Source organism: Stylophora pistillata, chromosome 3 (genome assembly GCF_964205215.1).
Source record: "Stylophora pistillata chromosome 3, jaStyPist1.2, whole genome shotgun sequence".
In the NCBI taxonomy this organism is placed as follows: domain Eukaryota; kingdom Metazoa; phylum Cnidaria; class Anthozoa; order Scleractinia; family Pocilloporidae; genus Stylophora; species Stylophora pistillata.
Window position 1 is genome coordinate 4735001 of NC_142521.1, and position 15823 is coordinate 4750823.

At 39.6% G+C, this 15823-nt stretch overlaps 2 protein-coding genes across 2 annotated transcripts in view; one reads left to right on the plus strand and one right to left on the minus strand.

Moving 5' to 3' along the window:
- LOC148734187 (endosome-associated-trafficking regulator 1-like) overlaps positions 1 to 12947 on the minus strand; it is a gene marked incomplete at its 5' end in the record, with an annotated part of 13934 nt that extends 987 nt beyond the window's left edge. Inside the window, 9 exons of the mRNA XM_088751881.1 lie at positions 1 to 138; positions 716 to 852; positions 3662 to 3724; positions 4581 to 4692; positions 4813 to 4886; positions 5297 to 5479; positions 6088 to 6144; positions 6691 to 6800; positions 12917 to 12947. The exon at positions 1 to 138 is cut by the window's left edge and continues 987 nt beyond it. Of these exons, the coding sequence (XP_088608007.1) occupies positions 39 to 138; positions 716 to 852; positions 3662 to 3724; positions 4581 to 4692; positions 4813 to 4886; positions 5297 to 5479; positions 6088 to 6144; positions 6691 to 6800; positions 12917 to 12947 (867 nt within the window). The remainder of the gene's footprint in view (positions 139 to 715; positions 853 to 3661; positions 3725 to 4580; positions 4693 to 4812; positions 4887 to 5296; positions 5480 to 6087; positions 6145 to 6690; positions 6801 to 12916) is intronic.
- Positions 12948 to 13960: 1013 nt separating this feature from the next.
- On the plus strand, positions 13961 to 14527 carry LOC148734188 (uncharacterized). The gene has a single exon (XM_088751882.1). It carries the CDS (start codon positions 13964 to 13966, stop codon positions 14525 to 14527), a length of 564 nt encoding a protein of 187 aa, XP_088608008.1. The 5' UTR covers positions 13961 to 13963.
- The last annotated feature ends 1296 nt before the right edge of the window (positions 14528 to 15823 follow it).

Below are 15823 nucleotides of genomic sequence, written 5' to 3' on the forward strand. Positions count from 1 at the left end.
AATGGAAAATATGGCCATCAATGATATGCTGCAAAGGGTTAACTCTTCTCTGAATGCACATGAACATCTGTTATTCTATCAATAGACTCAAGCTGTTGTGAGATGAACTTCAGTGTACCCACTCCAGTAAGCAGTTGCCTAAAAGCAAACAAATGAGCAGTCATAAATGACTCACTGAAATTTATATTACACACTGCTCTGCAGTACAAGTGTGGAAAGATAGACTGTTCTTTCTCTGAACAGAAATGGTAGCAACATATGTATGGTTTTAAATAAGCTAACAGAGTTCAATATTGCCATTGTTTTGACCATACATGTAAAGCAACAATTTGGTAAAATTCCATGTCAGTATGAGTTTTTAAACAACAATAATCCCTCTTTAAACATGGGGACATCTTTACTATTTAAAATGTAATGCTTGATCAATACAGAATGTTTAAATCAAAGTATTTTACTCCTGCAACCAACATTACAAAAGCTGAATACAAGTAGATGAATAAAAATAGACATCATTTGATATAGAAAATGATGATCAAAGACTCACAAATATAATTAATTGATACTGATAAAGTTGCATTGGAATAAATTGATGACAATAGGATTCATTACCAAGACCTGTTCAAAAACAAAGGGCCCTGATATATAGATTGAAAACAAGTAATATTAATTTTTGTCACAATTAAACAAGCTTGATTATACAAAAATAAGTACACACCTTACTACTTGCTCAGCATTTTTTGCTGCTATGTTCATTTGATCAGCAGCAGCTTTTGATTTATCTTTGACAGCTGTCATTGTATAATGATTGGCATCTAACAGCTGGTTATATGTTGCTATGGGAACAGATTCTGTCTGACAAAGGATTGCAGAAAAATGATTGTGAACCATATGTAAAGGTAAATCAAACATAGTCAAACCCGTACAGATTTTGCTTCATATCTGACTGCTAACCATGCAGACATTGGCTCTTTTTAAGTGTATCCTTACATTTTATAATTTTATATTCAAAGTGACATACAGTTTTGGGTAATTACCATGGATATTGGCTAACAGAACATTGCAAATGTTAGAAATGACAAAGAAAAGTTTTCAAGATTCCAAATCTATAATTGAGAACAATTATTTCTTAATTTTAAGCACAGTTTGGAATAACCAAGCACAAGCGAGTGTTTCAATGAGCAAAAAAAATTTCATGAGCCCATGCAAAAGACATGTGTAATCTGCAGTCTTTGAAAAAAAAAATACTAGATAAGTGCTCCCATGTGATAATTTAGTTTTTAAACTGCATTTCCTCAAATAAGTGCTCAGCATTTATTTAAAATTTTGGCCAGAAGGTGATACACATATTAGAGGAAGGTGCTTAATTGAAAGGGGAGCTTATTATTCTCCTGTACTGATTCAGCTGTAGTTGAAGCTTAAATGGCTAGAAATAAATGGCAATAGAAACAGCTTTTCCTTGCATCCCTAAAAGAGTGAAAAGAGGAGGAGGGGGCTTATTTTAGGGGGGAGGGGTCCTTGATTGAAATTATGGTGTAAGGGGTGGGTATTTATTCAGAGGAGGGAGCTTATTAGTGCATGGGAACTGATTCAAGGAAATGCTGAATGAAAAAATGCCACGAAAACATACCATGGAAAAATATGATAGCTGTTAATAATTATGTATAAACAATGTGAATTGCCGGCAAGTAATTCATGGCAGTCTCCATATAGACTCCCTGTTACCCACTCTCCATATAGACTCCCTGTTACCCAGTCTCCATATAGACTCCCTGTTACCCATTCTCCCTGTGTACCCTGTGTACCCCGTGTACCCTGTGTACCCATGTGTACCCATGTGTACCCTGTGTACCCAAGTGTACCCTGTGTACCCTGTGTACCTTGTGTACCCTGTGTACCCTGTGTACCCTGTGTACCCATGTGTACCCTGTGTACCCTGTGTACCCATGTGTACCCTGAATACCCATGTGTACCCTGTGGTACACACGGGTACACAGGGTACCCTGTGTACCCTGTGTACCCTGTGTACTCCTGTGTACCCTGTGTACCCATGTGTACCCTGTGTACCCTGTGTACCCTGTGTACCCATGTGTACCCTGTGTACCCAGTATACCCTGTGTACCCTGTGTATCCATGTGTACCCCGTGTACCCATGTGTACCCTGTGTACCCATGTGTACCCTGTGTACCCATGTGTACCCTGTGTACCGTGTGTACCCATGTGTACCCTGTGTACCCATGTGTACCCTGTGTACCCAGTGTACCCTGTGTACCCTGTGTACCCATGTGTACCCTGTGTACCCATGTGTACCCTGTGTACCGTGTGTACCCATGTGTACCCTGTGTACCCATGTGTACCCTGTGTACCCGTGTGTACTCTGTGTACCCGTGTGTACCCTGTGTACCCGTGTGTACCCATGTGTACCCTGTGTACCCTGTGTACCCATGTGTACCCTGTGTACCCTGTGTACCCATGTGTACCCTGTGTACCCTGTGTACCCATGCATATCATGTATACCTTTGTATACCTCGTATACCCTTGTATACCCTGTCTACCTTGTGTACCCTCTACACCCTGTATATTCATGTATACCTAAGTATACCTAGTATATCGTGTATACAGGAAACCTGGCAAACATCAGTTGGAATGAATGGAAGCTCTCTGGCCGTGCACAATCTCATTTTGTATGTTCACAAATGAATTATGAATAAATTATTATGATTTTATCAGCCCGGGGGGGAAATCCCATATAAAATGGACTGGGATGCTCGTCTGGAATTTTGAAATAAACTCCTAAAGGAGACGAATGTATGTAGGGTACACAGGGTACACAGGGTACACAGGGTACACACGGTTACACAGGGTACACAGGGTACACACGGGTACACAGGGTACACAGGGTACACATGGGTACACAGGGTACACAGGGTACTCAGGGTACACATGGGTACACAGGGGTACACAGGGTACACAGGGTACACACGGGTACACAGGGTACACAGGGTACACACGGGTACACAGGGTACACACGGGTACACAGGGTACACACGGGTACACAGGGTACACAGGGTACGCACGGGTACACAGGGTACACAGGGTACACACGGGTACACATGGGTACACAGGGTACACATGGGTACACAGGGTACACACGGGTACACAGGGTAGACAGGCTACACAGGGTACACAGGGTACACATGGGTACACACGGGTACACAGGGTACACAGGGTACACACGGGTACACAGGGTACACAGGGTACACAAGGTACACACGGGTACACAGGGTACACACGGGTACACAGGGTACACACGGGTACACAGGGTACACAGGGTACACAGGCTACATAGGGTACACAAGGTACACAGGGAGAATGGGTAACAGGGAGTCTATATGGAGACTGGGTAACAGGGAGTCTATATGGAGACTGCCATGAATTACTTGGCGAATTGCCAGCAAAAATGCTTCACTAAAAACCTTGGAAATATCATTGTGTCTTTGTTTAAAACAACTTACATAACAATCAATTTATTGAAATACCTTGGAAACAGTTTGTTATCTTTTTTGCACAAATTTACCTTTGTCCAGAATGTTATCTGATAGCTGCATTTCATGTATATCACCAGCTAGCAAATAGCAACAAAGTTAAGAATCTTTAACCATACCTTTAATATATTCACTTCTTCTTTTAATTTTGCAACTGTAGCTTCAGCTCTGAGAGCTCTTTGCTATAATAACAATAAATATTGAGATATAGAGAGTTTTGAACTCAAACAGGTTCATTAGGACTCCCTTGTTTAATATTGTTAAATGATAATTTATGTGATATTCTGAGTCAAAAGTTAATAGAACCTTTTTTATGGTGGTTTTTGAATATCTATTGGCAATTGTATTTTTTACATCTTGGGTTGATATAAAGACTTTATCAAACTTTATATAATTATCAATATAACTTTTAGCTATCTTTAGAATAGTAGGTGACAAAGTTAACAGATTTGCATCAAATGCCTTGGAAGTCTAGTTGATAAAAGGCTGTAAAAGACTTGTTTCAAATCTGTTACTGCTTTACTAAAATATTCATAGCCTACACTCCTTTCTGAAAACTGTTGATTCTCACACAATCTGAATCACTAAAAGAATCTCAAAGTAATAGCAAACCAGCTGTGGAGCTTGTGAAGGAACAAATCTAGATATTAATAACCAACATTATTACACGACTCGAGCAGTCAGAGGGCCAATAACTAAAATCAACCAATCAAAATGCTCTATTGCTGGTCTAATATTCTCTCAGTATTGGACCGGGCACTGTCCCGAATGGTCCCGAATGACCACACTTGTGTCCCTTTCAACTTCAGTCGTATAATAAATCTCTTATTAACCAAGCTTGCTCGAGACCGTACTGGAAGAATATCGGCCTTCAGTCTTTTTTGTGTGGACCTCGCTGCGCCCCGTCCATATTGTCAAGCCCTCGGGCCAATATTCTCCCAGTACGGCCCTCGTGCTTGGTTAATAAGATATATGTATTGTCTGAACTACAAGCTTAAATGCCTCTATTGATAAGTCTCAGTCATGCATTCTTCTCACCGTAGTCAATTCTAAATTTTTCTCCACCATTTGCACCATATTTTCTAAAGCCGCAGTTTCATCTGCCTCTCTTTTCTCAATCTTTGCTAGTTTCTTTTGCAAACTTATGATTCTGGTAGAGATATAAAACAATACAAATGTGTTATTACAAATTGTTATTTATTTTTTGGGCAAGAAACTTTACCATCACAGTGCCTCTTTATATAAATATTTCATAGCTGATTCATATCACCTCCTTTTTTCTTTATCCACAGCTTGGTTGGATTCTTGTAACTCTCTTCTTAGTTTTTCATTTTCCTCTTTCAACTGTTGACATAACATGGCAGATTTTAAATCAACAGTTGTATTCTGAAAGTGTTTACTGCCTCCTAAGAGTAATGGCAGAATTCAATAGGTTTATTTCTTAGTAACACGAATTACCGGTATACAGTTGAAACAAGCAGAAAAGGGAGTTTTTTTGTGGAATACCTAAATTAAATGAATAGTCAAATGGAATAAATGGGAACTTTTGTGGACGAGTTTTAAATAAGATCATAATTAAGGTTTTGAAAGTCCCAGAGGAGATGTTAATTAAATTTAACATAACATTATGTGTGGTTAAAACAAGAGTTATTTAAGTCCATACCAAAAGTATTATAATTATTGCTATCATGAAGGATGGGAAACTTTGACCAATAGGTGTTTAATGCTTTCCTAAAGGTATAGTCTCATCTAACCTGATTCATTTCTTCAATGATCTTTTCCTGAGTCTCAGAGCTGTCCAGAGATGCTACAAAGTACTTGATACTTCCGCTCATTGGTGACTCAAGGCTACCTGTTAACTCACTCTCATCCTCTGTTTCTGAGCCACTGTCACGTTTGCCAGCAGTTTCTCTGTCCAATTCTTGACTTTTAATTCTCTATACATTTCAAACACAAAAGACCTCTAATTATTGAAATAGTGTGTTTGTTGTTCTATTTCTAAAAATTATCATCTTAAATTAATTAATTTAAAATAATCACAATTACTATCCTAAGAAAAAAGGAACACTTTTTCATGATTAATTTGTTCTTTTAGTAACCAGTGATTGTGCCAAAATTGCACTTAAATCTAAAATAAACAGCATCTTAACAACTCTTGCTCTTTGAAACTTCACTCTTTGCATTCTTTGATGGTTTGGTCTCCTTCAGAATTATTTTGTTCTCTACATGTTAAAACAAATTAGCCTTAGGGCTGATTAATTTGCAATTGTTTCCTTGATGTGACTCTGAATATCAATTCTTGAATACCATATCAAACTTTAAGAGTTGCTAGAAAACCAATTGGTACAATAAGCAATTTGACAACTAGGTTCAAACATATTGATTTGACAAATAAGGATTTCACAAACTTCATTGTGGAAACAGAAATTTGCGTCAAGTGGAAATATTCACATGAATGATCTACAACAACAATCAAAAATACATTTCAAACCAAGAATATAACAGAGCCAAACTATACAAAGATTATAAAATGATCAGTTCCTACATTTTTTGTTCCATTATCCTGATCTGTGTTCACTTCACATACTTCATTATCAATTATCTTGATAAAAACAACAAAAAAATGACATTACAACAATATTTCACAATGTTATGATCTAAAACTTGTCCCAAAAAGAGTTTCCTGTTACTTGTGAAAAGACGGAAATCTAATATGGGTTTGAATAGCAATTAAAACATAAATCATATAAAGCGAGTACTCTAATTGGTCAATACAGTGTCTACTATTTGCCCATGAGTGTACACTGCTGATGTGAGATTTGATTCAAGCAACTCTCATGCTTCTTTTGTAGATAGCAACCTCCTGCGTGCATCCGTAACTCAATAGCTAGTGCACACTGTGGTGTTTATCATTTATTAATGTGATTCAAGAGCAACCAGAAATACATCAATAAAACAAACTTAGATATGAAAAGCAAATGTTTTAAAACACCTTTTGAATAAAAACCTAAGAAATTTTGAGTGACAATCATAAAAAACTAGCTTTTATCACAAGTGATAGGATTAGATAAATTGTAGTGATTTTTTAATATGTAAGACCAACTGCTATGATGAGCTATAGGTTGACTGAACATAATTTAATTATTACCGGCAACACGCACTTGTTTCTTGATGCCAGGTCATCTGAAAGGAAATTCTTGAATGAAAAGGGATTGCTTCCTCCTTGGTTATCACCACCATCACCCTCATCATTGACTGCTAGAAATGAAACAGCACATTTGGCTTTACAGCATAAACTATAGAGCATAGACTATACAGCATAAACTATACAGCATAAACTATACAGCATGAACTATACAGCATAAACTATACAGCATAAACTATACAGCATAAGCAATACACCATAAACTATACACCATAAACTATACAGCATAAACTATACAACATAAACTATACAGCATAAACTATACAAGGAGGTGCCAGGGAGTTGTTGTGAGTAACTTATTCTTGAAGCAGTTTTCCTAGCTTATGCTGTTGTATCATCATAAAGAGTCATACAAAGACTGAAAATTACTGCATGATTCGTAGGAAAAGCCAGACTAAATCAAGGATGATAGAAGTGGCCATCGAGTACTGATAGCAGTGATAGCTAGCAAATAACTGCATAGCAGTTACCTCTCCTTGTGGTCAAAAGAACACATCACAGGTACTTGTCAAGAGACTGTCTAGCTCAGAAAATTAGTGAAGAAGAAAACCTGTCCCTGAGAAAATTAAATTATTTGGCGTGCTAAGGCAAACATGTACAATTAAATTTAATCATAATACCTTACGTGTATTGCTTTGTTATTGCTTCGTTTTCTGAAGATTAATCTTTGGATTCCAACTCATTAATTAATGGCATAAAGTGTTTGAAGAAAGAAATTAGGTGTGTCTGAGAAATTGATCTGATAACCTTACAAAGCCTGAGTCCTGTGAGCAGAGTATGGCAGAACTCAACCAAATCTCATGCATGTGTGCAATGTGTCGTGTTTCGCGTTACACAGTGGCGTGACATGCCATGCGTAATGTAGCCAAGCATGCTGGGAATAAAGTAATTTGTGACATCCTGATGTTCCTATATTATACCATTATGGCCCGTGTGCTGACTTTGTGTAGTCTTAGCTTATGTGCGTCTTCAAAACATTACACAAGGGCGATCCTGCCATGTGGAATGTATGTTAAGAAAGGAAAAAATTCATGTGCATGTGCCATACTCTGCAGGCAGTGCCAGGGCTTAAAAGATAAAGGACTATTCATCTTTTTGTGGTTTCCTCAAAGAGCTAGATATCGGTAAAGCGTCCATGTAAGGGCCATAACAGGTCCCAATAACTAATACCTATTAATACTATGTATTAAAGACTTCATGTATACAACATCATATGTCCTAGATGACTCCTCTACCCGCTGTTAATGTACTAACATTGACTACCACAAGCTATCACAGGCTATCACTGGCTATCATTGGATATCACAGGCTATCACTGGCTATCACTGGCTATCACTGGCTATCACTGGTTATCACGAGCTATCACTGGCTATCACTAGCTATCACTGGCTATCACTAGCTATCACTAGCTATCACTAGCTATCACAAGCTATCACTGGCTATCACTAGCTATCACTGGCTATCACTGGCTATCACCAGCAATCACTAGCTATCACAGGCTATCACAGGCTATCACTGGCTATCACTGGCCATCACTAGCTATCACAGGCTATCACTGGCCATCACTAGCTATCACTGGCTATCACTGGCTATCACTAGCTATCACTGGCTATCACTAGCTATCACTGGCTATCACAGGCTATCACTGGCTATCACTGGATATCACTAGCTATCACTGGCTATCACTGGCTATCACTAGCTATCACAGGCTATCACTGGCTATCACAGGCTATCACTGGCTATCACTAGCTATCACTGGCTATCACTGGCTATCACTAGCTATCACTGGCTATCACAGGCTATCACTGGCTATCACTGGCTATCACTAGCTATCACTGGCTATCACAGGCTATCACAGGCTATCACTGGCTATCACTGGCTATCACTGGCTATCACTAGCTATCACTGGCTATCACAGGCTATCACTGGATATCACAAGCTATCACTGGCTATCACAGGCTATCACTGGCTATCAATAGCTATCACTGGCTATCACTGGCTATCACCAGTTATCACGAGCTATCACTAGCTATCACTAGCTATCACAAGCTATCACTGGCCATCACTAGCAATCACTGGCTATCACTGGCTATCACTGGCTATCACTAGCAATCACTAGGTATCACAGGCTATCACAGGCTATCACTGGCCATCACAAGCTATCACTGGCTATCACAGGCTATCACTGGCTATCACTGGATATCACTAGCTATCACTGGCTATCACAGGCTATCACTGGCTATCACTAGCTATCACTGGCTATCACTGGCTATCACTAGCTATCACTGGCTATCACAGGCTATCACTGGCTATCACTGGCTATCACTAGCTATAACTGGCTATCACAGGCTATCACTGGCTATCACTGGCTATCACTGGCTATCACTAGCTATCACTGGCTATCACAGGCTATCACTGGCTATCACTGGATATCACAAGCTATCACTGGCTATCACAGGCTATCACTGGCTATCAATAGCTATCACTGGCTATCACTGGCTATCACCAGTTATCACGAGCTATCACTAGCTATCACTAGCTATCACAAGCTATCACTGGCCATCACTAGCTATCACTGGCTATCACTGGCTATCACTGGCTATCACTAGCAATCACTAGGTATCACAGGCTATCACAGGCTATCACTGGCCATCACAAGCTATCACTGGCTATCACAGGCTATCACTGGCTATCACTAGCTATCACTGGCTATCACTGGCTATCACTAGCTATCACTGGCTATCACAGGCTATTACTGGCTATCACTAGCTATCACTGGCTATCACTGGTTTTCACTAGCTATCACTGGCTATCACGGGCTATCACTTGCTATCACTGGTTATCACTGGCTATCACTGGCTATCACTGGCTACCACCAGCTATCATTAGCTATCACAGGCTATCACTGGCTATCACTAGTTATCCCTAGCTATCACTATCACTGGCTATCACTGGCATCACTAGCTATCACCGACTATTACTAGCTATCACTAGCTATAGCTGGCTATCACTTGCTATCACTGGCTACCACTAGCTGTCACTAGCTATCACAGGCTATCACTGGCTATCACTAGTTATCCCTAGCTATCACTGACTATCACTGGCTATCACTGGCTATCACTAGCTATCACTAGCTATCACTGGCTATCACTAGCTATCACTAGCTATCACTGGCTATCACTTGCTATCACTGACTATCACTGGCTACCACTAGCTATCACTAGCTATCACAGGCTATCACTGGCTATCACTAGTTATCCCTAGCTATGACTGACTATCACTGGCTATCACTAGCTATCACTAGCTATCACTGGCTATCACTAGCTATCACTGGCTATCACTGGCTATCACCAGCTATCACTAGCTATCACTGGCTATCACTGGCTATCACTGACTATCCCTAGCTATTACTGGCTATCACTAGCTATCACTGGCTATCACTAGTTATCCCTAGCTATCACTGACTATCACTGGCTATCACTAGCTATCACTGGCTATCACTAGCTATCACTCACTATCACTAGCTATCACTGGCTATCACCAGCTATCACTGGCTATCACTAGCTATCACTGGCTATCACTGGCTATCACTGGTTATCACGAGCTATCACTGGCTATCACTAGCTATCACTGGCTATCACTAGCTATCACTAGCTATCACAAGCTATCACTGGCCATCACTAGCTATCACTGGCTATCACTGGCTATCACTGGCTATCACTGGCGATCACCAGCAATCACTAGCTATCACAGGCTATCACAGGCTATCACTGGCTATCACTGGCCATCACTGGCCATCACTAGCTATCACTGGCTATCACAGGCTATCACTGGCTATCACTAGCTATCACTGGCTATCACTGGCTATCACTGGCTATCACTAGCTATCACTGGCTATCACAGGCTATCACTGGCTATCACTAGCAATCACTAGGTATCACAGGCTATCACAGGCTATTACTGGCCATCACTGGCCATCACAAGCTATCACTGGCTATCACAGGCTATCACTGGCTATCACTAGCTATCACTGGCTATCACTGGCTATCACTAGCTATCACTGGCTATCACTGGCTATCACTAGCTATCACTGGCCATCACAAGCTATCACTAGCTATCACTGGCTATCACTGGTTATCACTAGCTATCACTGGCTATCACGGGCTATCACTTGCTATCACTGGTTATCACTGGCTATCACTGGCTACCACCAGCTATCATTAGCTATCACAGGCTATCACTGGCTATCACTAGTAATCCCTAGCTATCACTTACTATCACTGGCTATCACTGGCTATCACTAGCTATCACCGAGTATTACTAGCTATCACTAGCTATCACTGGCTATCACTTGCTATCACTGGCTACCACTAGCTGTCACTAGCTATCACAGGCTATCACTGGCTATCACTAGTTATCCCTAGCTATCACTGACTATCACTGGCTATCACTGGCTATCACTAGCTATCACTAGCTATCACTGGCTATCACTAGCTATCACTAGCTATCACTGGCTATCACTTGCTATCACTGACTATCACTGGCTACCACTAGCTATCACAGGCTATCACTGGCTATCACTGGTTATCCCTAGCTATGACTGACTATCACTGGCTATCACTAGCTATCACTAGCTATCACTGGCTATCACTAGCTATCACTGGCTATCACTAGTTATCCCTAGCTATCACTGACTATCACTGGCTATCACTAGCTATCACTGGCTATCACTAGCTATCACTGACTATCACTAGCTATCACTGGCTATCACTAGCTATCACTGGCTATCACTGGCTATCACTGGCTATCACTGACTATCCCTAGCTATCACTGGCTATCACTAGTTATCCCTAGTTATCCTTAGCTATCACTGACTATCAGTGGCTATCACTAGCTATCACTGGCTATCACTAGCTATCACTGGCTATCGCCAGCTATCACTCGCTATCACTAGATTGTATTATTTTGTTACTTTCAACTTGTATTTTGCAGAAAGGTGTAATAACAGCGAAATTCAAACAGCTCTTCTCTTCAAAATGAAGCAGACTAAACCCGAAAGAAAAAATTGGAAAAGGAAAGATTAGAAGGTTATTCTTCCTTGGAAAAATTCAACACTTTTCTAGAAAATGAAAAAACAGAGGACGATAAACCATCGGCTTTTAATACCGGCCTCTCATTTACTCAAATAATTTTTCAATACCGCTTCGAGGCAGAAACATCTTCGTTTAATTAGTCTTTACTGGATGCTGGAATAAATTACAATTCAAGGCAATTGACTAAGTTTATTGCCATAGACTTAAGCTACAGTATCTGTTTTTTTAGTCAAGATATTTTTATTCAAAGAGCTTTTTGTTCCCTTTTTCTTTTTTGCTCGAATTCTTACAATCGTATACCTCTCAATGGATTTCCTGCCTGGAATTCTATTCTTCTTCAGCCATTCGTGGTTTCGGCAGATTCTACTTTTCAATTGTCGTTTTCTTAAGGCTATTGACTTGTTTTCTTTTTCCTTTCTCATTCCTATAGTGGTCAAATTTCGACTAAATCTAAGGGGCTTTTTTTGCTTATGATTTCTTTTATTATTATTATTATTATCATTTATTTTTCGTCTTTTTGTCATAAACTTATTTTTCCTATTAATTATATTGGAAGGATTTGTATTCACGTATTGTGAAGACCATTCACGCATTGGTCTTCACATTCATAGTCGCCGATGCTCCAGCCAAGCACACAATTAGGATGCCATACCCATGTTCGACCTTGACCGACGGAGGCCTACCACCATTTGCTTAAAGATGTTAAGGCAGAATTCATCAAAATGGTGGAAAAAATTCAAGAGCTTACAACGAAAGAAATAGTAGTTTATTCCATCCAGCTAGGAAAAGTACGATAAGAATTTCTCCCAGCAAATTCATGATAGGAGCGAAAAAATAACTTTTGCCAGGAACTTTAAAAACTTTTGCCAAGAAATTTTTCTTAGCCTTGTTATAAAGCAGGAGCTGAATTCCCACTCCGATGATCAATTTTTAGATGATTTTGCTTTTTCCGCATTAAGAAATATACTTTTACAGCAGCAATTCAAAAGAATTATAGGTTCCTGTTTTACTATAGAATTTTTGCCAGGAAAATGAATTGCGAATAAAGCAACAGAATTTTTCAATCTATACAATACCAATTTCTTGTATTTTTAGTTTCCCAGGAGATTATACCAACAGCTTTTTCACCGAACAGGTCCCGACGCAGCCTTCGACCGCTCCTGAAAAATGCGAAGAGCTTTGCTTGTGACACAGGCACGCCAGGCTCAGAATCAATAAAGTAACATTTATTTGGCATACAAGTTTGTAACAATACGTTCTGGTAATATGGATGAAAAAATCATGCCATAACTAAATACGAGTCTAACTCTTTGTTTTGTTAGAACCACTAAAGATCCTAACTTTTTGTCAAGGTTCGAGGTTTTCATGTCGAGGGCGAGGGTAAAATTTTCGAGGGTACCTCTTGTTGGCAAGAGTCAAGTAGGAATATACTCCTTGGGGAGTGACGCCCAAATAATTAAAAATCATAATAAAATATGAAGAAAGAAACGAGTGTTAAGAACATTTTAAAATACAAATAAGTTTCAAATAAGTTTCAAATAAGCGTTTCTTAAATCAGTTAAGGGTAAAAAAATTTTTTCCTGACGTTTCGGTCGCAGTCACGGACCTTCTTCTGGGGAAGTGAAAGACAAATTTCACACGAAAAACACAGATATATAAGTAAGACGCTGATTAAAATTGAAGATACGTGCCACTTTTTGACTATACTCCTTGGGGAGTAACGCCCCCTCGCCTCGTTCCAAAGAAACGAGTGTTTGTAACATGACTACAGCACACGTGATTTTTGCCACAACCCACCCTATGAGTATCGCTATCATATTCAAGACATTACTAAAAAATGACTTTGTCAGACACCAAACCCGCCCCTAATTCCTGAATTCTACACTCTAGCTAAAATACACAAGCCTGCACCAGTGACGTGACGAGTGGACGTGCACCAGTGGACGTGACGAGCTTATACACAAATATACTGCAAGGGGAGGGAATAGAAACTGTATGCAGAGCATACGAACTATTCCATAGAAACGAAACTCCTATCCCTGCACAACTACTAAAACAAGGGATTAGACTAATTCTGCAAGAAAATTCTTTCCAGTTTAATGGAAAAAACTACCTTCAAACACATGGGCACGAAAATGGCTTTCGCCTTTTCTAATATATTAATGAATAAGGTAGAGAAGAAAATCCTTAACAAAAGCCTGCTAAACCCCTTTGTTTGGAAACGCTACTTAGACGACATCTTCTCGCCATGGAATACAAACAAAGCAGAAATAGAAAGCTTCACTGAACAAGCAAACAATCATCACTCAACGACAAAGTATACGGCTGAAATTTCCGATAAGGAAATAACATTCCTGGACACCTACACCTTCAAAGGCGAAAGATTCAAAAAAGAAAAAATCCTTGATGTGCGTACTCATTTTAACCAAACTGAAACATTTCAGTATACGCATTTTAGTTCCTTTCACCCACAAGGGTTTAAAAAAGGCTTCATTAAAGGGGAGGCCCTAGGACTACTGAGAACAAACTCTTCCAAAACAAAATTCGAAGAGAAAATTGAGAATTTCAAAGCAAATCTGCTAATGATTGGCTACCCGAAGGCCCTCATTAACACAAACCCCTCAGAGATCAATGTCAAAAACAGGAAACGAAATCTTGTTACCTTGTTCCTGTCATATCGTGATTGACAAGTGTTTGGAATGTGCCTTGATTATTTTATAAGATATAAAACGCTCGGACCAACACGCCACGTCGCACTCTGACACTCTAGCGCAGAAAATGGATTGCTCGATCAGCTCCACGCCTTCAAACGACGAAGAAGCTAGAGAGGTCGTAGATCACTACAAACTTGTTGCTAGAGATGGCGTACTAGGGTTCGAAAGAGCCTCCGGATTTGAGTGTGTAACCAATTTTGTTATAAACGTGTGTGGTTACGTTGCTGATGATGGACAAGTCATGGGTTATGTTCTAAACCTGGATCTCGCCGTCACAGATCCTCAAAACGATGGAGCAGTTCACAACAAGTAAGAAACAATTAGGGCAGCTTTGTTGCATATGCAAAAAAAAAAAAAATAGGTTTGCGGATTTTTTTTTTCTGGCAGTACTACTCAGAGATAAGGTTGATAAATGCGAAAAAATCTAAAAATATCTCTTAAAATGCAAGCCATCCAAGGCAAAATGCTGTTCCTCTTTTCTTATATCGTAGTCCTGGAGTTGAAAACATTATATTTATGGCTTTCCTACTGATCCTCCCCGTGTTTTTTCGAAGGTTCAATTTCGTTCGGCAGTTATATTTTAATACTTAACTCGTTGCGATCTAATAATATACATGAAAAAGTTTCTAATTTCTTATTGATTAAGATGAATGCGGTTTTCATTTAATTTAGTGCAAATGAGAGCTACATTCAAACCTATTAAGCGATCACCCTCCGGAATGAGCCAACTTACCACTTAATGAGGGGGGCTTGGGTTCTCTGGGAAAGCGGAAAACCGACGAAAAATGTAAGCAAAACCGAAAACCACGTGCAAACCTGACAAAACCGCTACATTTTCACCTCCAAAGGGGTCAAAAAGAAAAAAACGACAACCGCATCAGAGTTTTCGCAAAAACCGAAAACCGAACGCAAAAACACGTAAAATCCGCAAACCGCTCTGAAAATCAAAACCGAAAAAGCGAACTTTTTTCGCACAAAAACCTAAAAACCGATCCAAAAAACAGCCAAAACCGCAGAAACGAAAATCTCAATGCCTCCCTCCTTCATAGACATTTACCGCATAAGAGAGGTTTCCCAAAATGTAGTATAATTGAAACATGTTTAATAAGGCTACGTGGTTTAGCGAGTTTCTAAAGAGGCCTACGAACTATGCAAAAGTAATCAAGGGTAAACGAGCAAACAGGTAAACCGAGGAGGTCGCTACGTTCTCGAGGTTCCTGGCGGATGTATCTTTAAAGGTGGCAGATTTTCTTTAGGTTGGCTGCAAGC